We start from the raw sequence: 27,619 nt of genomic DNA, 5'->3' as shown, positions 1-27,619 counted from the left end.
AAATAATAGCTCTAAAGCTGTGTTTTAAATGGCTAGAGTAATACACACACGCACACTCGTGCACACAGAGACACACACACACACACACACACACACACACACACACACACACACACACACACACATGTTTTTATTTATTTTGCAATTTGTTTACCTAGTACACTGTCCACATCTGACCATTTACAGGTACTACATGGGTGAAATGATTCACAATGAAAAAAAGTAGAGCAGCAGGCAATAAGCTGTACATATCAAAATAAAACAGAAAGTAGCAGTATATAACAACTGAACATCACCAATTAGCAAATATAGCAATAATTGTAAGAGAAATGCACATTTTTCAAGTTTACATGATTATATTTTAGGTTTTCATCAGGCTGGAAATTGGTTGGTACAGGAAGTGGAGTCAAGACATGCTAGTTGCTGAGGCAGAGTAAGGCTAAGGGCTGAGAGGCTCTTATGTGACATGGCCTGCTGTGTGGCAAGTGCTGTTTGATTTGGTGTCACAAAATGTTTTAAAATTAATTTACAAACGTAGTGGGGTAGGGGGATTATTGTTCCTTTAAGTGGAGGGGGGATTCCGATATTTTACGGGGTCTATGTCACTTTATTGAACACCCTAAATAATGAATACCTTTTAGTTAAACCCTATCCGTCAAGCTCTTAATACAGCGAATGATCGTTTAAGCAAAAATTTTCCCAGGGTAAAAAAAAAAAATGCTTGGCCAACCAAGTGACCACAACAAAAATCACAAATTTTAAAACCCACTCAGGTGGGGGTTGCACCCCCCCACACATCCCCAGTGTGGGGGGTTACACCCCCTAACTAAATATACCAACTCTGAGATGGTACTACAGTGGGGAAAAAGGCAAATGTTCAGTGATGGCCCACTGTTTGTTTTTCCTGCAAAAAAATTGCTTAAATGATCGTTCACTGTATTAAGAGTTTGACTGATAGGGTTTGAGTAAAAGATATTTAATATTTAGGGTGTTCGACAAAGTGAGATAGACCCTATTTGATGAACATGGATGAAGAAATAGTGGCTGGCTTGGTGTTGCCTAGTTTTTATGGGTTGGAGTGAGAAGTTGTTTGAGGGAAACATCTGAGACTGCAGTGTGTGCATTTAGTATAAAGTTTGGCAGCTAGTGGTGGGAAGGAGTTAGTTTGGAGAAGCTTGAAGATGAGTAAAGTAGCAGGTCTACTTTGCACTGGAAACCATTTGGCTTTTTTGAGGATGAGACAGTGGTACTCATTAGAGGGTGAGTTACTGATTTAGTGATAGTTTTTATTTTCAATAGTCTGTAATGTGGAGGAAGTTTTCTTAGAGGCTGTGGCTCTTATGGGTATTTCTTATTTGTGTTGGCCTAGAAACACTCATTTGTTTGTAGCTGCCATTGGTGGGTTGGATAGGTAGGGTGAGAGTTTCCTAGTTAATTAACTTTTGCCCTTGATTTCTCAATATGAGTATGGAATGTAGTGAATGTTCTGGCCACAAGCCAAGGTATTTGAAGGAACTGGTTAATTCTACTGGTATGCCATAAAGAGAAATCATATTGAGAGACTTTGGCAATTTTTGGATGGTGCCAAATAGCATGCTTTTAGTTTTTGAGGGCTAAGTATTAGTTTATGGTTAATTAGCCAGGAATTGAGATAGTTATATTCTTTTTACAGTTGAGTTTCAATTGTAGAGTTGTTGTGGCTGGACTTACCATGTCATCAGAGTAGAGGATGAGTTGTAGTTAATGAGGTCATGAGGTAGTTTCTTAAGAGAAGAAGAGCTATGATAGGACCTTGGAGTACATCCATTGAAAAGGTATGGGATGGGAGAAGAAAGAGCCTAATTTAGCTTTGAAAATCTATTTAGCAAGAAGTCTTGGAACCAGGTGATGGATGTGCTAATGCCAATAGTCTAAAGAGAGACAAGGAGATGGAGGTGGTTGATTAGATCAAAGGCTTTTCAAAGGTCATCTGGGTCAAGTTACCTTAGTCCACAATGAGGAAAATGTCATCAGTTAGGCACCAAAGTACCATCATGATACTATAACCTGTCCAGACTCCATTCTACTTTAGAGTAAGGAGATGGTATTGTTGACCGTAGCTTGAGAGTTGACTATGTTTTTTTCTAATACTGTGCCAAAAATGGGCAGTATGGAGACAGGGAGACAGTGTGAGGTGTTGGAAGGTTTAGATTGTTTGGGGTGGAGGAGGTGGGGTAAATGAGTGCTGTTTTCTACATATTTGGTATTATGTTTTGTATCAGACAAAGGTTAAATATGGGGTGAAAAGGCTGATATAGACATTGCATACAGTGGTAGCTAAACCAGAGAAAAATGTAGTCACAAGCTGGGGAGTATCTGTTGAATGAAGTGACTGGGGTCTGGAAGAGAAGAGAGGGGAATAATACTGTTGACAGCATGGGGAGGGTGGCTAAATTCTCTGACAAAGTCAGATCAGATTTGTGGTCTTGGATCAGTTTTCAAGAGTATTTATTGTCAGAGGAATTGTATCTAATAAGCAGACTGATCTCATGCTACAGATGTTTGGGTTTATTTAAGAGGGAAAGTTAATTGGTTTTGAAATGGTTTTCTTCGTGCCTCAGTATGGATTGTTTAGCCAAGTTCCAGAGCTTAGTAAAGGTAGCATTGGTTGTCAGGGGTTGCACTGCTTCCCGTAACTCCCAGGCTCCATTCCTTAGTTTGAGGAGACATTTAAGCTCTTTGGTGAGTATTTCTTTTTGTTTAAAAATACATTTTAGCAAGGGGGAAGAATTTATCTTGGAGATGAAGGACTATTTTGGTTATGGATATAGCTACTGTGTTAAGGTCTTTGATGTTCACTATGGTAGACCTTTTAAAGGTTGTCAGATATGTTTTTATCAAGTTGGTGACATTTTGTGTGGACTGTTGTCTAAAGGTGATCAGCTTGGGCAGATAGTATCAGTGATTAGTGTTCAAGCTGAGGGTTCTTTTAGTGCAGATTCAGGTGGGTGAGATGTGTGATTAGCTGTAAGAGGTCCTCATTACCTAGAAATCTGGAAATGTCATTTGATAGAGGACATAAAAAGTTAATTTTGAAATCCCTGGGACAATGAGAGGTTTGTTTTTCCTGAAGATTCCTTTCTTACTGATATTTTAGTTCAGACTATTTCAGAAGTCAGAGGCTTTAATTAAAAACGAGATGAAGATGGAGAAAGATATGCTGTTGCAATAAGTAGTAATTTATTTTTCTTGATCCACAGATTTAGGATATATGCGTGTGGCTGGGTAACACCCTGACGATGTTCGGTGTAAAGTAATTTTTTACTATTCATTTCTTTGGCTTCCTTATGTAAGCGTAGAAAAGTAGTTTGCATTTTGTACTCAGTTTGATTGGCTATTATCAATCACATGATTCTGATTTGTTTACAGCAGTCACTTCTTATTGCATGCTGTTTAATTTTATGACACATGAAATACTGTTGACTTTGTTATTCTTGGGACTTTATGGTCTTATTTCAGGCATGACGTTATTAGCTTGTCACGATACTTTGAAGATGGCAATATTGGTAATTTTATTTCTACCATTTCCTGATTTTTGTAACTTTGGATGGATTTAGTACTGAGATTTTTTGCTCTTGCTGTCTTGCCTAAATTATGATACTGGGTTATATATTTTTATATATTTGTATTATTTAGGTACTAACTAAGTGCATCACAGTTGCATAAGACTATTGAATTAGCTCAAGCAATGACGCTTTTATATCTTTGCATTATTTATGATTGGCCAGTTTTAGTCCGATGAGCATTTTGCAATCCAATCAGTATTTGTTGATTATAGTTGAATTTTTTACTTTAGTAGTAACATTTACGATTTTGCCACATCTTGGATTCCACATATTTTTTCTTTCTTTAAGGTATGCTGTACTTTAAAAAGTTTATCTTGAAGATGATGACAATAGTTATGTGATTTCTGCTTGATTGATTTGGTTCCTTAGATTTTAATATTTTTGATTGACGTGGCATGCCATGCTGTATTTTAATTATTTTGTTTATAAGTATGATACCTGCAGGAATACCTCATTAAGATGCAGGATACGTTTTTTGTTTCAATCTAAGAGATGTTGTTTTCAACACAAATAAGACCGTATATTTCTATGTGGATAGTGTTTGATGGTTACTTTAACAGTACTATTTTGACATTTTATTTTATTGAATAAGCAAACAATATTCTCTGATTCTTTTGAGTTTTGGTATATTATGTTTTAACTGTGATGTTCTGTCTTAGAATGTGTTAGAAATTCTTTGTGATGACATTGAATATAAATTATTTTTAAGATGTACATTTCTTTAAGATGATGCATGTTTCATTTTAATGGGTAACGCCATTTGAGCTTGACTTACAACTTGAGTTAAGAACTGTTCCTGCCTTAATTAGCTTTTAGACATGTGATTCTTATTCTAACAAATGATTGATTACGATTTGTTTTCTTAAATGTAGCTGTATGTTTTATATTGGTCTGAAGAAGCAGAGGAGACTCTATGAAAGCCCTTACCTGTTCAATTAAAGTTTTGTTACTGTTTATACACTTTGAGCCATCTTTGCAGCTGTGTTTGGAAGGAGTTTTATTTCTTGATACAATTGATTTGAGATGATGAGGAAAATATCCAGACAAAAATAATACACCTTCTCTTATAAAAAAAATTGAAAAGAAGAATTTATAAGGCAATTAAGAAACACAATTTTGTCAGAAAGAGTGAAGGAGGATTTTGTAATATTTATCTCTACACACAGATTGGAGAAATGAGACATAATCTATGTTAATGACTCGACATTTGGATAAAGACTCTGCAAAGATAAGTAAGCCATCTACATAAGGAAACATGTAAATACCGTTTAAAGAGCTAATAATGTGACCTTGAAACTGAAAATTTTAGAAATTTCCTGAAGTCTACAGCAATGGGAATGTGGTAATAAGCAACTTTTAGATCCAGAGTTTCCAAGCAACTCTTGAGAGGAATGAGGGGTAACAGGATCTGTAAGGTCAACATTTTGTACTTTGGAACTTTCATATACAGATTTAGTAATTAAAGATTCGGTGCTGGTCTCTAAGAAGCCTCTTTCTGTGTTACCAGAAGCATTCTGGAATAGAGGTCTTTACCCCTTTGACTTAGAACCAGTACATTTATAATTCCTTGAGCAAAGACTGAAAAACCTAAGGAAAAAATTCTGTTTAGTTCACAGATTTGGGAGGTATTTCACTGAAAAGACTTTTTATTTTTATTCAGTGCCATCTGTAACTCTTCTGCACCACTTTTGGCATCCAATAACCCATAACAATGTTTTTCCAGTAGGGAATTTTGAGGATGAGTCTTAGGGACTGATGGATGTTCTAGAGATTTTGCCCAGGAGGGGATAGAAGACAGTAATGAAGGATGGCATTGTCATTACGTACTATTGGTTTGTCCTTTTTCTGAAAGAGCCACAAATGCTTGTTGTGACCCTCACACCATCTCTTTTGCATACTTTGTTTGCTAGGAAATGCACTGGCTTTGCTTGAGAACTTGATTAGCTTTTTCATGTAAGAGAGAGGGCTATAAGATTTGTATTTATGGTACATGAAAGATCTTAGAAACTCCCTGAATCAATTTTCGTCTTTCAACATATTTGTTTAAGAACTTGGGTAGCAGAAGACATAAACAGTACCTACTTATCCAAACCAGAATTGAAGATTTTAGACTTTACCTCATCAGCAAACTTTTTGTTACATATGCAAACATATCTTCAGCACTGTAGCAGTAGCAGTGGCCCTAGACAGAGTATCTAAATAGTCATACACACTCTTTAAAGCATGTTTAGATACATTACAAAGGGTACCTTAGACAGGGTCAAAACAGTTTGGTTTAAAAAATAGCTACCTTCTATAGGAAGAAGGAAAGCCAATTCCCTCAGATTTTTCCCACAACAAAGCATAAATCTCCACGTATATACCTGGTAATTCAGAATTCTGAAGGCTAATGTGGAAGAAAAAAACATTCTCTTACTTATACATTCCAATGTTTTATCTCATCACTATCATGAGACACACTTGAAATGGCAGCTGGGTGTGATCTAAGTTGAGAGAAAAAAGTATTGGTCTGAGATACCTTATACAGATTATCAGCTGTTTTAGGGACTGATGGCCAGGTACCAGGATTAGTACAGGCAGCATTCTAAACATCCTCTGTGACTGGCAATATAAGATGGGTAGGAGAGGAATGAGGGGTATATACCAGTTCAGGGGGAACATCTATTTGTTCCTATAAAAATACTTTATTTATCTTGGCAACAGGCTGCATAAAAAATTCTCCTCAAGAGGATCAAAATTAAAATGTTCTTCACCATCTGAGAGTTGAGTTTGGGAACATGCAGGAGAAGTAACCATACCTCTATCAAATTCAGAATCACAAGACCATCTTTCCTCAAGGATAATTTTACAGGGGGAGCCCTGTTATAATGGTTTCTGTGTCCCAGGATTTATTGCCTATAATGCCTGTCTAGTCAATATAAGGAACTCATTTTTAACAGTAATAACTTTATCAGAAAAAACATCTTTAATTTTTTTTTTAATAGGAGTTCCAAGAGAAGTGGACTGACTCAAAGGAGGGAAATCTGCCCGCAGTAATGGTCTCTTGCCCTGGTTAGTCTGAGAACAATCACCTGGAGTGTCTCCCAGATCTTAAGAAGATGGTTCTCTCATGCCCATATTGTACAATGGAATAGTCAAAGCAGATGTAGCTGACCCACAGTCCATGCTGATCAAAATCACTACAACTGAGGAAGCCAGAGAGGTAAGTGAGTGGTCTGAGGAACAACCGATGGCCATTGCAGGTTCACCCCTTGTAGTTGAAGCATATGAGTCCACGATAATGGCAAGAACTCCTTGGTAAGTGACTTTTTTCTTTCTGGGTACTATGATAGAAACGATTGCTGGAACAGAGTGAGTATTCATTCTATAGCTGGGAAGGAAGCATAAAAAATGGTAAGCATAGCTGGACTGAGTGGGTTGGAAGGTAAGTTGTCATTGAGTGTTCACAAGTAGCACCCTTACACTCATCACTTTCCCTAGTGCCTTAGGCTAAAAAGTAAAAGTAAAATCACACACACACACACACACACACACACACACACACACACACACACACACACACACACACACACACACACACACACACACACAGAAATCAATATGGCAGACACTCTGTCACAAAGTGGGCATAAGCATTACACTGACACAAAATCCTGCCCATTCCTCCATAAATTTTTATGACCCACAAAATTCACAGTTTACACAAGCACTACATAATTTCTCACAAATTAGCCCCAGATAGCTAAAAACAGATCTATAAGGCACTGGAAGGTTCACTGGAATAAAATCCACTGTTTTATTGATTGCACATGATATTAAAAAACGTAAAACACATCCAGAACACATTAACTGTATCACCGCATTTTCGTCACAAAAACTTCTTCAGATGAGCATACCAACTTCTGAAACACCTTTATACTTATACTTATGCTAACAACCTTGCTAAACTGGACATTAGAAAGATGAAAAACATAGACAGAGATATTAATGAATACAAAGAGAATGTGCACGGTCCCAAACCTAGGCAGGGGGATAGGTTTTATGGCAATGACAATTTAAACAGGGAAAGTGGACATGATGGTGGGTTTGGTGGGCAGGTCAATGATGTTCCTTTCAACATTCAGGACCCTTCAGATTTTCCTTCTCCCCGGAGGTCAGAAAGGTTGAAAACGAAAGGCCCAGTCAGTTACAGGTACAATGTCTGGACAGGACAACAGGGAGCTTACTAGAGACAGGCCCCGGGATAGGAATGGTCAAGGATGCCCCCAAAATAAGTTATAACAATTTTAACATTTTTAATTATAGTAACATTGACGTGCAGGAAGGTCATTTTTATTTATTTATAAAGGGGTTTTCTTTTATCACTAGGAGAAAGTGTGATATGTTTAAATGATTGGTGGATTTTAAATTATATATACGAAAAAAGAATCTAGAACTATTTTTTAATGGTCAAGAAAGGCCCAACTCACACAATGCCACCTTGCATAGGAAAAGCATTTTTAACCCGCCCTTGCATCCACAATTAAAGAACTTTGAATGTATGGTGGAGAATGAGTTAAGGCAAGCCATAAATAAAACCAAAGTGATTCCAAATCTTAGTAGGGAAGAGAGAGACTTACTTGAACAATGTAGAAGTAACAAGAATTTAAGAATTATGAAACCGGATAAGGGTGGGGGTGTAGTCTTAATGGACAAAATCACATATGAAGGTAAGATGATGGGACATTTTGTTTGATGTCAACCAGTATATGAGGGTTTCTCTGAATTAAGTAAATATTGCTTACAAAAGAATACAAGTATGTTTAAATGACTTGCTCATTGAAGGGCTTATAGACAATGATACTTACAATTTTTTACATGTCGAGAAACCTACGATTCCATCAATTTTTGCCATCCCCAAGGTCCATAAGGATGTGGGCAACCCACCCTTAAGGCCAATAGTCTCTGCTAAAGGTTCCATAACAGCCCCCTTAGCTAAATTTGTGGATTCCAAGCATAAAAAATTGTCCATGGTGGGGGCAAATGTACTCAAAGACTCATGGGACTTTTTGAAAAAACTGCATTCAGGCCTTTATTGTGACAACCTTACTTTTACCATGGTTGATGGGATAGATTTATTTTCTTCAATACCCCACACTCTAGGTTTAGAATGGTTAGAAGAGGTTTTAAGTGATACTAATGACATAAGTTTTAATGATTTTAGAACCTGTTTAATCTTAATGAATGTGATTTTAAAAAACAATTTTATATTTTTCAAGGGCAAGTATTTTAAACAACTAAGAGGTGTTGCTGTGGGGCCCATTGTGCCCCACATACGCTAACATTATACTTTCCTACTGGGAAAAGAAATTTGGGTTCAATTGTGATTTCAGGTGTTGTTTGAATTTTTATGCTAGTTTTTGGATGACATTTGTTTATTTTGGGTAGAACCTGAGAGTAGGTTTTTAGATTTCTTTAACTATTTGTCTAGAACCACAGATTTCTTAAGATTTATGTATGAAATCAATTCTGACGAAATGAGATACTTGGACCTCAGTATCAGTAAGGCTGGAGGGAACCTCAAAACTAGAATTTACGGAAAAGCAACATTTTCAAACTCTTACCTATATTATACCAGTGCACACCCACATCACCAGAAGAAAGGGGTAGTAAAGGGTCAGTTTGTTTGAATACCCAGAATGACCTAAGATGATAATGATTTTATTAATGAAATTGCTTATCTTATATATTTGTTCAAAGCTAGGGTTATCCAGAAAAGCTTCTAGCAGAAGTATTCAATGAAGTTTTGGAAGCAAGAAAATCTAGGTTTGCCCCCCATTTTTGGGAGTGACAATCAGGACCTTGAAAATATTCAAACATTGGAGAGGTCAGGTGTTAATGGGTACAACAGTGCTTTGGTTATTACTTATGACGGGGATGCTGGGTTGGCCAGAAACATTATAGAAAGAGAATGGAACAGATTTGCTAGTACATCAGACCTGCAGTATATATTTGATAAACCTTTTAAGTGTATATAGAGAAGGGGATGTTGTATTAAAAACATTTTGGAGAATGGTACCCCTAGGACAAGTGTTCACCTTTCTAACAAAAGGGGCACACACAAGTGTGGTTGTTGTGCTCAATGCCCTTATGTCAAAGTTGGAGAGATGGTTCATCTGAAAAGTAGAGACAAACTTAAGACAAATGGTTTTGCTAACTGCAATACTAATGGAATTATTTATTTAGCCTTGTGTGACAAATGTGAAGCATTCTATATAGGCAAAACTGAGAGAAAATTAAAGTCAAGAATGTATGGACACAGGTACAATATAAAAAAGATGAACAGTAACAATTCTCTGCATAAACATACTCTGAACTGTGCAGGAGCTGATTTTTATTTGTATGTAATAGAAATATTGTCCATTGATCCTAGGGGTGGCCCTTGAGAAACATGCCTAGAGTACAGGGAACTGTACTGGCAACTAGTTCTTGAAGCTACTAGGTATCCTGGTTTGAATGAGATGGTTTCTTTGAAGCCAGTCTTAAAGCTTAGGTCAGCTAAACTTTAAATTATGTGACTTTCCAGCAGATGGTGCTGTTTTACATTTTGTATGACCTACACACCTGGTTTTAAAAAGGTTTTACATTTTTAAACATTTTTTGTTTATAAGTTTTTACAAATTGTAAATAATGTATGTTTTTTACAAGATTCCTGCTTGACCAACAAATGATTGTCTATGCACTTCTGTATTTATTATGTTTCATTGTTTGTGTATATAGTTTTTTTTGCACTGTGTTTTTTAAAAGTATAATAGTTTGTTAATTGATTAATTGGGGATGTTTCTGATATAAAGCGGTTGGTATGCTCATCTGAAGAAGTTTTTGTGACGAAAATGCTGTGATACAGTTAATGTGTTCTGGATGTGTTTTACGTTTTTTAATATCGTGTGAAATCAATAAAACAGTGGATTTTATTCTGGTGAACCTTCCAGTACCTTATTTTTGGTTATCAGTTTACTTTTGGCACATTTTCCACTTTCTTTGTTAAAAAACAGATCTAGCTAAAAACCGCTGTTCCTGACAGGAAATTTCTGAACTGAGAAAAAAAACAGGTTTATTAATGGGGAAATATCAATTTCATTAAAAAATAAGATATGTAATATTTTTCTTAAAAGGTCAATAATTTCTGAGTGGAGGGGATCCCCAATGGGGACATATCTGCCAGAAACGAAAGTCATAGCTGATTACTGCTGCTGTGAAGCTCAAGAGGCACCTCTTCTTCAGATGGCAAGAAAGTACTGAAGAAAGCCTGACTGATTGCTGATCTTCTCATTGAAATCAGTCAGTCAACAGTCTGAGTGAAGAAGTGGTGCAAGGAGCTGGGACTTTTTGGTGCTGTCTGGTTATTTCCTAACCGATAGCTTAAAGGCTGCTGTAGCAGTTGGAATGATGAACATCATCATTATCATCATAATCAACCTCCACATGAAGCTGGGGTATCATGTCAACATTTTCTTCATGGGTTTGGGGTGTTGTGTCAACTGTCACCACCTTTCTCTACTCATTGTCACTCTTCTTCCATCTTTGACACTCATGCCTGTCTGTTGCAGGTCTTCTCTTACACAGTTCATCCACCTCTTTGCAGGACATCCTCATTTCCTCTTGCCTTCTTCATGTCAGTCCCACATCTTCTTCACCAGATTGTTTTCTGCTTTTCTACACATGTGCCCAAACCACCATAATCTGTTCTCCTTTATCTTTTCTGTAATTGGAGCTACTTTGGCTTCTTCTCTGATGTCCTTATTTCTTCATCTATCCTACACTGTGCATCCTGTGACCATTTCTGGCAGTGCATCTCCATCACGTCTACCTTCCTCAACTGCTCAGCCTTTACTACCCGGGTATCTGTACCATACAATAGTACTGGTTGCACCACTGTTTTGTACACCTCATGTTTCAGCTTCTTTGTCAATCTTCTGTCATACACTACATCTGACAAAATGTGCCATTTGGCTGCAGCCCTCTAGTTCTAGCTTTGACCTCCTCATTTAGACTTCACTTCTCCTTAATCTGTCCCATCATCTTTCCTTCTATTTCAAGTCTCAGCTTCTTCTGAATTTCCTCATTTGCTGCCATTACAGATGTCTTATCTATACTCAGTTTCATCCCATGAGCCTTCAGCTTTGCATCCCATTCTACTATCCTTTGCTGAAGTTCTTGCTCAGAGTTTGCCTATAATGCCACATCGTCTGCATAAAGCGACTTTGTTGATCTGTCTCCTCCAACATGTTTTGGGATGTAAGTCCATCAGCAGTGTGAACAGCAGTGGTATAGAGCTGAACCCTGATGCATACCCACTCCCACTGGTAACCCCACTGTGAGACATTGTTTGTCATCTGTATTCTGGTGGAAGAAATACATATTCCATTCAATACTGTAGGGACCTTTCACCAATGATTTTATAGGTTTTATGTAAAAGCTGAAAATGTAGATATTTTAAAATGCTGTGCCACATAATGTTTGTAACAGGCTACAGAGAGGTAAATATAACAAAGGGAGAGTCCTCATCAATTTTGGACAACGAATACACATTGTGAGTTGTGACCAATATGTTACCAACCACCTTGAATAACAGTAGCCTTAAACATACACCATAACCCACTGCATCTATGAAAACTGTTTCAAGAAAGCTCTACACATTTACATGGTTACAAGGTAATACAATCTTTCCAAATTAAAAAAAAAATTATTGAAGCTTTTGAACTGTAATTTGGTCTGATGACACATTCTAACCAACAAAGATGTACATGGCATTGCAGTTCTGAAGTAGTCCAGTGTCAAAAAAGGATGAATGTCAACACAAGATATGCAGACAACACATTGGAAGTGCTTTGGTATTATCACAGACTGTGTGGTGAAGAGACAATTTTGTTGGAGTAATCTAGTATGGAATATTTTATTTTATTAATGTTATTTATTTTATTTAAACACTTGATAACCAGGTAAACCCAAAGGACACAAGTATTCCTTTTCAGAGATAACCTGGGACCACTGTCTGACTGAAAGAGACTTGCTCAGACCCATGCAGTTAGGCAAATGGAGATTGACAGACTAAAACCCCTTACCTAGGCCACAGTAAGTAGCTTGTTGGCAGCTCAGAGATGTAATCCTGCATACCAAGTACAAATATTAAAAAAGAAATGAGAAACGGAATTCTACATTGGAAAAGAGGGCTCCTGTAGGGCAGCAGCAACAGACTATGCTATATATATATTGGGAAACAATCTTGTAGACATGAGGAATAAAGTACAATATGCATGAAAAGAAAAGGGGAAGAACATAGTACAAATGTAGAACATCACTGCATCTCAGTATTACAAAACATTTATTCACGTTTCCTTTAATATGTTCCAGTATTACTTAAACTAATTTTATTTACATACCGTTTCCATGCCAAGAAGGACTAACAACGGGATTGTTGTCATTCCACCTCGTATCCATTCTTCGAGCGTTACTGTCCCATCATGGTCATAGTCAATTTCTTCCATCATCTCCTTTAAGATCTGCAGCAAAACAACAGAAGGTAAACAAATTTACTACTAAAGTATATTATTAAAACAGTGAGTTTCAAGGATTTGCTTTGATTAGATTGTACTCTTAGCTAAAAGCAGATGACATCCCAATTCAGAACATTCACATACCTCTTTGGTATGCATCAAGGTTCCATATCACCAGGAATCTACAGCATTAATGTAAACATGCCTGTATGCCAATTTTTGAACCAAAACTATCATTGTATTCATTGCTATCACATCAAAGCTTTCAAAATGGGATTTTTAAGCAAAAGCTAATAAGTACTATTGTGCAAATTAAAGTTTAATTAATCACAAAATCTTGTTTCTCTGTATATAGCCTCTAATCAAATCAAAACGTCTAAAATTTCACTCTTGGAATACAATACAATCTTTATTGCTCTGGAGAGTACAGCTTTCTAAACAAGTGTTGGTCAATCAGTAAGTTAACCATTATCCATTTAGGTACAGTAGGTAATCTACAGTGATTACATGCAGGGAATACAGGTCAAAATGTACATTAAGCACAAAACATTTGGTCCCAGCTGCTAGAGGTACCAAGATCTCTGAACTGGATCATCAACCCATTGTTCTGTAGCAACCTATAACCCATAATATTCTGAGAACACATTCATATATACATGAAAGCTTTGTGAAAATATAGTATTAATATTACTATGAGACTCTATTCCCCATTGTTTCTTTAAATATAACATTCAGTTAGAGGCATTCTTTTGGCCATAACTAAAAATATATATTACGAAACACTGGAAGTTATTGGTTGTTTGAGTTTGAAGAAAGGATGGCTTTGGCAAGTACCACTAATTTACAAGAACTGACAACTACTTAACACATATGCCTTACTTACAAGAACTACTACATAAGGCCTAATTATTAATTGTTATGCCCTATTTATAAGAACTGACTACTACATAAGTCATAGTTATGAATTTTTTGCCTTGTTTATAAGAACTGGCTACCACATAAGTAATAATTATGAATGCATTTATGTTGAATATTGGTCTAAAACTGCCATACTACTGGACAGCTCCTGATCTGTATATCGCTGGCGATTCTTTATATGTTTATTTCCCCTCATAGAAGCTCGGTTTAACTGACAAATCTGAATTATACGTTTTTTTTTGGTCTTTGTTTTGTGTGCCTACCACTTGAGCATCAGCTGTTCAATTTTTACCTTAGTGTCCTCAGTATTATCTCCTGGGACTAGAACTGCACTTGTACTGGTTTGGGAAGGATAGGTGGAGCAGTGAAGCCAGCAATATCACATCTTGCATGATGGGGGATTTTTTGCATGCCCTAAATGGGAGGAGCTACTGACATCATGAGTATCACTGCATGTAGCATCAGTTAAGTTCAGGCCCACCCCCCTTTCAATACTGAAATGCTAAAGACAGTCCTCTGCAGCATTACAATACTGTTCCTATAAACAGGGACAAGTCATATGACAAGCGGAAACATGTCATGGAATGGGTGAATCATCAAAGCTGACCCAACCCTGATTGTCTAATGGTAGACCTGCTAGTGGAACCCAGGTCATCTGGGTCTTGGTCAGGACTTGAACGCTCTCTAGGAAATTAAATGTTCCTTTACAACTACACTGGTATGTTAGACAATTTTCATAGTTCATTTTTTTCATCCAGATGTGTATGTTCTGAATATCTGTCTTGTGTGATATATAGTGAAAAGTCTTATGAAGATGTATAGTAGTTCAACAAGCTTTCATGATGCCATAGGAATTCATGCGCCAAGTTGTAGAAGGACTTTATAATGATCACTCATTCTGTTGATGCATACCTCCTATTCCATTTGTTATATCATCTTCATCCTTTTCGGACTTTTATTTATTTCACAAGGGAAACAGACAGTTATTCATAAAATTCCCATACTCTTTGTCACCCTCTGTCTGTATGAAAAGAAATCTAAATAAAACTAGTACTATGCACAATAAAAACTATTCCTTATCATGTATTAGCACAACCAGATTTCCAACCTGCCAAAAATTGTCAGGTGTGGATGAAAACATTTATGTTAAGCTTAAAAGGGGTGTGGAACTAGTAATTATTGACCTGTCACATTATGTTTGAGTCAGGCAGTGGAATAATGGTTAAACTTTGCTTTTATCGGGGACATACTTTTTAGACGTAAGTCAGTGTGACATGAAATACACTGGCGTGGTGCCTCAGACTCTTTGTTATCCAATCTCCTCTTTGTTAACATTTCTTTATATATGGCAACTTCAGATCATGTTTACTCATGTAAATGTGAATATTGCTTTGATCGTGTGTTTTATACCTCACAGTTTTTTAGCATTGCAATGAGAATGCTATTAAAGCCTTTCACTGGACGCTGTAAGATGTATAGAATTCCAAGTCATGCGTTGCTCCTAACGTATTACAAAGTGTTGGTTTGCCAACTGTTTACCATGTGTTGCAGTCTTCCTAGTAAGGGATGTGTAATGCATGTAGTCTGGCTTCTTATTACTCAACAGTGACATTTAGTATTTCACAATCGTTTTTCTATACTGTGATATTTTAATTTGCGACATTTCTCCTTCACCTTCTACTCAATGTAGTCGACATTGCTTACAGTGTTCATTTAATAAACAGCAGTTTTCAGGTGTTATATTACTTTTATTTATTCATGTCTCTGCATACTTCGTTTGATGTACAAAGTTTATATTCCTAGGTATATAGTAAACATTTACAAATATGTAAGAAATAAACAGGTCCTTCTACACAGGACTCAGAAGCAGCAGGCATCTTTACTGCATTTTTCATTAACTTAGGTCAGGGAAGAACACAAGCCATGAAGACCAATTTTGCCATTACTCCTCTTTCAGTGTCATAAACAATGTGACAGAATACTAATTAAGACGTTATACAACCCATTTCAGGTAAACATAATAATACGCAAGTACCAAATTATTAATTGTTACCACTGGTTCTATGCAACAGCCATATGTCAGATGCTTTATAAAAAAATGCTATTAAATCCAAGCAAAGAGAGACCTTCTTACAGTCATACCCTGAAGCACTAGGAAGATACAAGAGTGTGTACTCTCCCCTGAAGCACTAGGAAGATACAAGAGTGTGTACTCTCCCTGAAGCACTAGGAAGATACAAGAGTGTGTACTCTCCCCTGAAGCACTAGGAAGATACAAGAGTGTGTACTCTCCCCTGAAGCACTAGGAAGATACAAGAGTGTGTACTCTCCCCTGAAGCACTAGGAAGACACAAGAGTGTGTAATCTCCCCTGAAGCACTAGGAAGATACAAGAGTGTGTACTCTCCCCTGAAGCACTAGGAAGATACAAGAGTGTGTACTCTCCCCTGAAGCACTAGGAAGATACAAGAGTGTGTACTCTCCTCTGAAGCACTAGGAAGATACAAGAGTGTGTACTCTCCCCTGAAGCACTAGGAAGATACAAGAGTGTGTACTCTCCCCTGAAGCACTAGGAAGATACAAGAGTGTGTACTCTCCCCTGAAGCACTAGGAAGATACAAGAGTGTGTACTCTCCACTTCTTCTAGTCTTTTGATTGTCTTGCCATATCCCATCAGGCACCAGCCCAACAAAAAGTAGAAACACATTGCTTTTGTCATTTTCCAAGCTACAGTTGTCATCAGCACAAAGAACAATAAAGTAGTATATACCTTCCTAATATACAATAAAGTAGTATATACCTTCCCTAATATACAATAAAGTAGTATATACCTTCCCTAATATACAATAAAGTAGTATATACCTTCCCTAATATACAACAAAGTAGTATATACCTTCCCTAATATACAATAAAGTAGCATATACCTTCCTAATATACAATAAAGTAGTATATACCTTCCTAATATACAATAAAGTAGTATATACCTTCCCTAATATACAACAAAGTAGTATATACCTTCCCTAATATACAATAAAGTAGCATATACCTTCCCTAATATACAATAAAGTAGTATATACCTTCCCTAATATACAATAAAGTAGTATATACCTTCCCTAATATACAATAAAGTAGTATATACCTTCCCTAATATACAATAAAGTAGCCTATACCTTCCCTAATATACAATAAAGTAGTATATACCTTCCCTAATATACAATAAAGTAGCATATACCTTCCCTAATATACAATAAAGTAGTATATACCTTCCCTAATATACAATAAAGTAATATATACCTTCCCTAATATACTCAGATATATCTACCATTTTTGTCTCCCAACCCCAGAAAAGGTTTATATTAAGGTTTGGTTTTTATATTGCATGCATTGGGGGGAGGAATGGATGAAATTTACTTCTATCTTATTTAAAAAATAGGGCTCTATGTCACATAATCGAACTTCCAAAATTTCGAACACCATATGTTCGAAGTTGGAAGTTTGAAATGTGACAACATCGAAACCTCAGAACAGCGATTTTTTTCCCAGGGAAAAAATTTGCTGTTCCAAAAAACACACACACAACACAAGCACACAAAAAAAAACATAATAAATCTACACTAAACCTTACATACACAACTACCTATGCACTAACCTTAACCCGCACCCTAACCCTATGGTCCATCACTATTGCACACTTACCTTACCCGCACCCTAACCCTAAAGTCCGTCACTATCACACACTTACCTTACCCGCATCCTAACCCTAAAGTCCGTCACTATCGCACACTTACCTTACCTGCACCCTAACCCTAAAGTCCGTCACTATCGCACGCTTACCTTACCTGCACACTAACCCTAAAGTCCGTCACTATTGCACACATACCTTAACTGCACCCAAACTCCGTCTGTCACACTCGCACACTTACCTTAACCCATTCCATAACTTTCGCACTACAGTGGAGAAAATGTCGAAGCCGCAGAAACAGCCAACCAAATTCTTTCCCTGGGAAAGAATTTGTATTTCCATGGCTTCAACATTTTCAATTTTCGAACTTCCCTATTCGATTCGAACTTCTGCTATTCAAAATTCTGAACTGTCGATTAAATGACATAGACCCAAAAGATAGGCATAGATTGTTCATAATGTGGCATTCTTTAACGGGCATTTCATTGTATCTTTCTCATGTACATATTTCTTTGCCCACAATTGCATTTCATATCTTTATAGCTCATAATTAAAAACAAAAAAACAGTAGGCCAAAACCATTAATTTAATTAACTCATATACTGGACATTACATTCTAGATAAGATTTCTTAACATTTAATTGAAAACAAAACCATCTCTGGACTGTGTATCTATTTAAGATATAATGTAATACATAGTTTTGCTCTTATGTATGGTGAGCATATCCATTTGTGGATGGATTTAGTTTCTCTTTTTAAATTATGTGATTTAGTTTAAAAAGAACATATCTCCCAAAATCAAGCAGTTGAGAGCTGTGTAATTTCAACTTTGCTTCATGCAAATTGATAGTCATAAGTATTCCAATGTTTTTCACACAAATGCCCCTCTACACTAGTCATGCAAAACCAAACCGTTAACTGAAGAAACAGTTTCAACCACAAACAGCCCTGACTTTCTCAAGTCAGCAATTAAAGCCACTTAGTTTTAATGTGTAAACCTCATCTGACTGTGATTTAAAAAAATAGAAAAGAATACTTCACCTCTTGGTGCAAAAATTAAGGACAAAGTCAAAAAGTGATGAAGGACAAAGGCCCCAAAATATGAACGTTTTAATTATTGATTTTAACATACTTAGAAAGTTGCTAGTATTATAGGTTTTGCATTAGCATGCATTTCATTGTATATTCCCCACAGCATTTAAAAAAGGGATGGACATGATTTTCGGTTATCCTCTTATTAAGAGCTCTATTCCTTCCTTCTGCAATATGGGGAAAACTGTCCCTCATGATGTGAAAGATGTCAGCAAAACATGGAACACTTACTAAAAACTTAAACTAGCAAGTTCACAGCATGATTCAAGTAGATTAGATTATACTTACAAAACTTTCTTTTAATGAAGTAATGTTGTTCAGTATTATTTACCATCATATCTCTCAACAAATTTGCCCAAGAATTATGGACAGATGCAAAAATAATAAGGGAAGGGACAAAGGGCTAAAATCATGACAATTTGTAAATATTACTCAATAAAAAAAAAGTTAACAGAACATATGCTGCAGCAACATACATTTTCTGAGCAACAAGAAATACAAAGCTCTAATGGTTGGCATTACTAATGGACTGCAATCTTTAGTGATTTACCAGAAAAAGCATACATTTTAAGTAGATGAAGCAAAAATAAAATATGATGCAAAATCAGGAACAGTTGAGAGGTTTACCATTAATAGTAGTTAAAAAGTATTAGCCATGTCTGTTGTAGTATAGATTCTTTCAATATGTAACAATGTTGAACACACTGACTTTTCAAGAAGCAAAAATGAGGCAAGGTCTTCATGCAGGTGAGAAGTAAATGCTTACCTGTCAAATACATGTACACAGTAGTGAATGCAGTCTTCAATTGTATGTCACAAAGCCATCATTTTTGGTTCATAGATTAGTACTAAGCTTACTGCCCTTGTGAGGCATTTTAAGCCTAGCCAATTATCCTGTGTGAGACTCAAACCCTGCACCTTGTACTTGCAAAACAAGCACCTTAACCATTAGGCCACCCTCCCAACATTTTTATAAAGAAATGGTAACTAGATATTGTCTGAATTCAGGGACAGTTTACACTTGCCTGCAGGCTGCAGCCTGGGTAAAGATAATTTCTAGCCGCTGCTTCTCAATACCTCTGGCACATATTTTATTTTCTGTGCATCAGAGTGTCATGGGCATGTAGTTTCAGCCACTCTAGACTATAAAGATACCTAGCAGACATGCTGGCATTTAAATGGTTTGTCTAAAAAAGCAGCTTATAAAGTTAGAGACTGTCACATCCAGCACATAAGCTAACTAAAATGACTTAGCAGCGATGAATAAAACAAAATTATTTAAAATTGGAAAATTAGATTGAAGGCACAGGCCACAGCCAGCTGCCTGAACTGACCCTACTATAATCCACTAATGGACAGAATTATGGATCTTGTAAACAGCCATAAAGTAATATAGTTTCATTCTGCAAGGAGGCTGTATTTCTCAGTCTTGCTTTTTATCAGCCTGGTGTAAGTGCATGTGATACAGGAGAAAGACCTGGATATCTACTTCTACGCCTTAATCACCTGATAAATTCCATGGATAGTGAGCCTTGTTCATAGAGTCCCTGTAGGAGGTAGGTGTGACTCATAAGCCTGGATGGATACAGAATTAGTTGGCTGATGGAAGACTGAAATATGTCACAATTATTCATTTCAGTTTCCTTTTAGTTTTTAATTTCAGAAGTAGATGTTTAAAACAAAACTCAACTGTATTCTGTCTGTTAACTCATAAAGTAGACATTTATTAATTGCTTCTCTGCTTAAAGATCTGTAGATTTTGAGAAGAACTTTTTAAATCAAGCATTATTAAACATGATAAGTGATAACTGGCTGTATCATACTTAAGCACCCATTATCTTGAGTGGTATTTGTTAAAGCTGGTTAGTGAAAGGCCAGACTACACTAACACATTATTGAAAAGAGGAGATTTAAAAATGGGACACGATGAAGAGGGATGCAGGTTAAAAGAGAGATAGAGAGAGAGAGAGGTAAGATAGGTGAGGTGTAGATGTTTGCCTCTTGGGTGGCAGGGAATATGAGGCACGCAGAAAAATAAGAGTTTAGTAAGGTGAAACATCAGATAGGAATGCTTAGAATGATATTTAAGAGAAGGCTTTAACAGGTGGCCAAGAAAAAGGATATTTTCAAAAGAGTACAGGCAACTGAGGTAGCAAACAGGGAAAAGGGAATGGGTAACTGTAGCAGCCAGTAAAAAGACAAGTAGAAATAAATCATGATGGTGGAACAGTGATGATGGATGATGAAGAGGGGGCAGAGTCAGAGATGGCTATACTGGAGGCAACACCAAATGAAAGGAATGGAAGTGAGCAGGCAGTGGTGTTTAGCCAGAAGAGAGGGACAGAGAAGAAAGTGGTGTCCAGTAATAGAGTAGAGCAGGGCAGGTGAGGGATACTCCATAGGAAGCTGAGAAGCGGTAAGAGCAGTCAGTGGAGGAGGGGACACTGGGGAAAATAGGGAAGGAGAAGAAGGAAGGAATGAACAGCAGAGGTTTGCATTTCTAAGAAGTCAATATGAGGAAAAGTCTAAAGAGCAACAAAAGTAAGGACACAACCAGCAACCTGAGATGGAAGGTTGCAGGAATAAAGGGAAGTGACATGCATCAAGAAATAATGTAGTAAAGAAAAGGCAATGTGGGAGTAAAAGAAAAGGATTTTACTGACTGAAGACTCATCTGTTGAGCACAATAAGGGTCTTGTCAAAGAAGATAAGAAATACAAAGTTGCAGTGCAATTGCAATTAGTCTTGGTGACACAGAGTTAAGGCTCAGACCTTTGTAACCCATGGAAAAAGTGATCAACATGGAGTACAATGGAGTGGACATATGGTGAAACATGCTGGCACAAATGAGCTCTCAGAAAACACGGCAGTTAATGCCAAAGCTGGTTACTGGAAATAATTCTCAAAATACTGTCAACTGTGTCAAGCACCATATATTTAGTTGTGACAGAAAATGTGGGAGGAGGACTTGGGACTGATAAGAATGCTGGGGTTAGTCTGACTGAGAGAGTAGCGATATGTCGGGAAAAGGTTCCATATGTGCGCAGGAGGGAGTATGATACTGAAAGTTGCTTTGGAGAAGTACATCTATGTGATCATATTTTCAAGCTAAGATGGCAGATGATACAGTATTACAGAAGCAAAAAGAAAACAGGCTGTATAGGCAATAGTAAGATGGACAATGCATCCATACAGCATAGCAAAGGAATAACAAGAAATTACTTAAATAATGGTTGGGCTGTATTATTATGCAGTGCAAAGAATCTGGGAAGGAAGATGAGGGAGATACATGCACCAGTGGAGGAGGGAAGGATGGAAGCAATGTGTCAACAAAAGGGTTATTAACTAGGCTGTGATATGTAGGTTGTTTAGGAATGACATACAAAGTGAGATGGAGCAGAAGTAATGATCTGTCAAAGAGACTGTTTCAAAATCTGAGATCAGAAAAGTAGTAAAGTTGCTCTATGAAGGGCTAAAAGAATAGCAGGAGTCAGAAGTCAGGGAAACTGCTTGGAAAAATAAAGTACAGGAAGGCGGTTCGGTGTTGTTGGACTGATGCAAAATATTTTTTCCTCTAGATCTGTCATGGAGAGAGAGAAAAAGAGAAAGTGAAAGAGAATAGTATACTATAAGAGAGAGAGGGAATGTCAGACTACTGAGGAGAATAAAAGCGTGAGCTATGAGGACAAGTGTTATCCTCATCTGTAACAGCAGACTAAGGAATTAACATGCCAGGGCAAAGATATTGCAGGAGCTGGTTAAGGTCTTAGACCATGAATTGCTCAGTTAGCTAATGTGTAACTGAAGTAGAAGGGCAGAGTTTTGGATGTGGTCCTAACTAAGATAGAGTGGGGCTAAGAATGCCCAGATGAGTCAGGCATTATTGAACAGGGATCTTGCTACTGCAGGAAGTTGTTTTTTTAATGTTTACAAACTCAGTGGTTTGAGTGGATTGTGGTGAGGGGGGAAGAGAGAGAGAGACAGCGTGTCAAATATGAGTTAGAAATTTGGAAGCAAATCAAGCAGGCAAACAAACTGTGGGAAAGGGGTCAGGTTTTGAGTACTGAGGGCTGCCAATCAGGGACTGAAAAAGTTGTTTAAGGAGTGTATTGAAGAGGCAGCTGTCCTACATGCAGTTTTTCAGCATTGCAGCTGAGGTGTTTATTGGTCTCTGCAAGCACTATTGGCAATCATTTACACATGAAATGGTCAGTTAATGCACATGTGTTAGTGAAATGGTCAGTTAATGCGCATGTGTTAGGAACAGTAACAAGCCTATAGTATAGATCTCTTTTACAGTTTACCAGAGGTGTTAACAAAGAACTCTTATACTGATACTGAATAGGTCTTTGCCCAGGATGAAGAAAATAAAATCCTCCTCCTCTTCAGAATTACTGAACTGTACCAAGCAGCTAATAATAGCTACTTGCTAGAGTTTAGCAGAGCTGTTTGTAGAGTTGCATAGATGAAGAACTTTTTTTATCTATCCTCAAAGACTGATAGAACATTTGCCAAATAGTCAAGTTACAGCTAGGCTAGGAATTAGGATTTAAGAAGGTACACAAGAGAAGAAAAACTGTAGACAGCTCAAGGTGGACTTGAAAAAGAAAAACAGAAAGGCAACAACATAGTCTAGAAAAAATGTACTTTGAAAAGAAGGTCATAGTAGGTCCCAAGAAGAGGAAGAAAGACATTTTAAATATGTAGAAAGAAGAGTTAAAACAGGCAAGTATGAGTGAAAAATGAGACGGAGATCATGGAAAAGAGGAATGAAGCAGAGGTACTGAATAAACTACTTCACATAAGTCTATATGAGGAAAAGTAAGGTGAGGGTGCCATGCCTGAAAGGAGGAATGGCAGAGTAAGGAAAGCAGCGGGTGGACACCAGGACAATGAAGGTAGAAGTAGAAAGGGACCTGGGTTCCTTAGAAGAGAATAAGGTAAAGACAGTAGATGGGTGGCCTCCCAGCATGTTCAAAAGTTAGCTTGTGTGCATGCAGATCCACTGGCAGAGATCTTCAGCAGATTACTGGCCAGTACAGAAGTGCAGAGTCATAGCTAGGGAGGGGGATGGGGTAGCCATCCTGGGTACAAAGTGTTAGGGGGCATGATAGGCGCATCCCAATCTGGCTTCAGTGTATTATGCTGTTTGTTGAATCTGATGTTGTAGTGCACTGTGTAAGGCATAAACCATAAACTGCAGCAGATGCTTGCTAAAATGTAAGTTAGAATGACTGCAGATCAAGAGGGCACAGGGATGTATTACATAAACCTGAAGAAAAAATAAATATAAATAATGTCTGGACCTATTACTGTGCAGACTTTGAAACTTCTAGATAAGAGGGAATATTACAATTGAGATGCGTGACTACACTAATCAAGTGTAAGGCTTCTATCATTTGCTCACTGCAGGTAATTGTGTATTGGCTGGGCAAGAGGCAAAAATAACTGCTATTTGACAAAGCTATTAGAAACAAAGCAAATTAATGCATGTACCTTATTCCACAAAACTGATGAACTGCACAGCTTTAGAAATAAATATAACACACTCACTGCAATATATTCTCTCAAAGATAGCACTATTTCAGATTTGGAACATGGACTATTCCTAAGGCATTTTTCCTTTATTTGAAGGGAAAGATTTGATATTGATAGCCATGAACTACTGTTATAAAACCTGAAAGAAGTCAGATACTCGGACAATATCTGCAGTTGGTTTAAGCGTCACTTCACACAAAGAACAAATATAGTCTCTTCAGAGACATATTTCTCACATTCTGGAACACATTCTTAGTAATGGTCTGATAAAAGCCAGATCTTGTGCTGTTATTCTTTGTTCTGTTCAGTAATAACCTCTCCACCTACCTTCCTAAATGTCAGATTCTACTTTATGCAGATAATATAGTCCTAACAGATGTGAGCAAACATACAGCCAAATTACAGCACTCATTGCAAAAAAAAAAACAAAAACTTTTACATACTTTGGAATTTGCCAGTAGCTAAAAATTCTTAAAGCAATACACTTAAGACAGATATCATGTTATTTAGTACCACCAGAATGAACCACAATAGCTCCCACCATTAACAATTAATCCCATTTGCATAGTTCCGCCTAACATTAATGAGCAAAAATATCTTAGGTGTTCTTACTGGTCCTACATTAAACTTCCAAACTGACATAGAACAGTCACAAAAAGTGTTAAATTTGTTAAACATTGTCTACAACTTTTGGCAGAGGGAGGTAAGGGGGCCATTATTCTAAATGTGTTTATTCCACACCATGAATGTGCTTCCTGTTTTCACTTTCTGATCCTTCCTCAATACTCCCATGTTACACAAAGCAGAAAAACAAGACTTTAAGGTTGATATATTTTGGACAAAAGAAAGAACATCACTGCACCTCCTTTAAGAACAGCATCTGCCTCCCCATTACCAAAAGAGCTGCATAAACTCCTACATTAAGCCTTCTGTCATACATTTAGCTACAAACTAGTGAAGAAAGCTAGCACAAACGTTCTGTCAAACAACAGTTACATTCAATTTATTAGGCCTCCATTTATCTATGCTATTCATGAAAAATCGTTCTCAAAGCTAGCTTCTGCATCCTGGAATTCCTTACCTGAGAAAAAAAATGGACATCTCTGTATTTGTCAGACAGCTGAACTTATGCTGAGGAAAACAATCAGAATGCTGTGACTTCATTGAGAATGGATGGATATACTTTTCCTAAAACCTGAAACACTTAACACATTAACAAACAAAACCTTTTTGCTGTTCTTTATTCTAGGGTGTGTTGCTCACCAGCAGATTTACTTTTATACAGTACTGTTATTAAACAGCCATCAATGGTGTAGCCCCAGCCCTTGGAGGCATTCCTGGGAATATTAAAGGCACAATGGAGAAGTAGGAGCAGATGTACAGCAGCTCATGGTCGGCTGGACGGCATGCAAAGGAGGCTGAAAAAAGTGCAGTTATATTTACCCTACATACAGCCCCTCATGTTCATAACGTGTTTAAAAAATTACCATACAAAATTGATGACTGGAAAGTAACATACTGGTCTGAGCTCCGTGGCATCCCATTCCAGGTATTCAGCAACGTGGACCATTTGATTAATAATTCGATCTACTTCCTGTGAACAGAGAACAGAAGTCAAAGTACTGAAGAGATAAATTCAGAAGATAAGCATTTTTTAATCAATAGATAACAGTATAGTTATTCATACTGAATAGCATACACTATTTATTGTTTCTTCATAAAATAAACAATGTATTTTTTTCAACTGTGTTTTTAATATAATGTATGATATAAAAAAATATATGCTTTTAGTGACTCTATGTACAGGACACTGATCTAGTCAAGTAAGAATAAATTGGAATACCAACCCCCCTTGCCAATCCTTACTAATGTGTGCTAACCTTAGCCTTGGCCCTGTCCTTAGTCACAACTCCATACCATACTTTAGAAAAACTCTTTACATAACTCTATTGTTATTCAAACCAAAAGTGGTCTGGATTAAGAAGGATCAGAGACTGAAGCATTAAGTGCTTCCGAAAAAAGCGTCTTCTAACATCATGAAAAACAGAGATTCAGAGACGCATTTGCCGCAATGAGAAATACCTCATTATCAGGAAACTTGCATGTCTCTGAACTGCTCTGTTGTGACCTCAAATGTTAATAAGCACTTTCATTTTGGCTAAGCTTACTTAGGCCCTTGGGCCGATAGCCTAATACCTACCTATGAACCTACCTGTGAACCTATAATCACCACTGGTAGCTCATATATCAAGAGAGCACACGCACCTCCCTCATTCATTCCTCCACCCACATACACATATTTAAACACACATACAAAAAGACACATCCCCTTACTTCTCAGCTGCCTCTCATGTTACAGAATGTCCATGACCTTGCCTCTTATAACTCTCCTGTTTCTATATATATGGACCTTTACAGTCAGTCAATAATGGCAGACATTATTGTTTCCTATTTCCTATTGTTCAGAAAATGCTTTCTGATGAAGCAAATTTTTGTTTTATTAACTTTTAATGTAACTAAAAGTAGCATTTAACAGTTCTTGGTGTATAGTGACCCCCCCATATTACAGGCTTTGCTCATTAGTCTAATGAGGTTTAGAGATATGGCAAACACCCCACACACATGCACATTCATGCAAACACACAAAGCCAGACACTCTCAAGCAAATGCACACACAGACAGACAAACAGACTGTCACCATAGAGCAAACACCCCTCTCCCCACCAGCTGCAGTCATGGATGCATTCACCCATACACACACACACACACACACACACACACACACACACACACACACACACACACACACACACACACACACACACACACACACACACACACACTCACACCCACAATCATATATACATACGCACACAGCCACCATCACTACCTTCCACTGAATCCCCAACATTTAACTCAGATGTCGCCTTTTGGCCATGCAAATTAGCATGATTGACAGGGTTGATTTATGCAGTTGAACAGTTCTATAAATCACTTGATTGAGTAAATCACTTAACATGGGCATTTTGAAGGGGACAGCACATGACTCATTATCATATGCCGCACCCCAGGAAAGCCTCATTAACATTGTGGTAGGCTGTGAGTAAGCGCATAGCTTTAATTCTATCGGCTGTGTAGAGATACTGCAACACAGCTGTCTATGAATTGGAAAGGGCTACTGAAAGTGGGAAAACAGCCACATTAGTGTGTACCACTGGTGATAGGCATTTCTGAATCCCAGGGTATGTC

General features: G+C 37.3%; 1 protein-coding gene across 3 annotated transcripts in view; it reads right to left on the bottom strand.

Moving 5' to 3' along the window:
- LOC122792986 (diacylglycerol kinase beta-like) overlaps positions 1–27,619 on the bottom strand; it is a 4,078,579-nt gene that overhangs the window by 2,130,832 nt on the left and 1,920,128 nt on the right. For all 3 annotated transcript variants that reach the window (XM_044060599.1, XM_044060600.1, XM_044060601.1), the window contains 2 exons: positions 25,890–25,964; positions 13,028–13,147 (listed from right to left, as the gene is read on the bottom strand). In XM_044060599.1, the coding sequence (XP_043916534.1) occupies positions 13,028–13,147; positions 25,890–25,964 (195 nt within the window). The remainder of the gene's footprint in view (positions 1–13,027; positions 13,148–25,889; positions 25,965–27,619) is intronic.

This window comes from Protopterus annectens, chromosome 2.part0 (assembly GCF_019279795.1).
Source record: "Protopterus annectens isolate FY-2018-M chromosome 2.part0, PAN1.0, whole genome shotgun sequence".
Lineage (NCBI taxonomy): Eukaryota > Metazoa > Chordata > Ceratodontiformes > Protopteridae > Protopterus > Protopterus annectens.
Note: the sequence above shows the minus strand (reverse complement) of the source record. Positions and strands in the feature narration are given on the sequence as shown.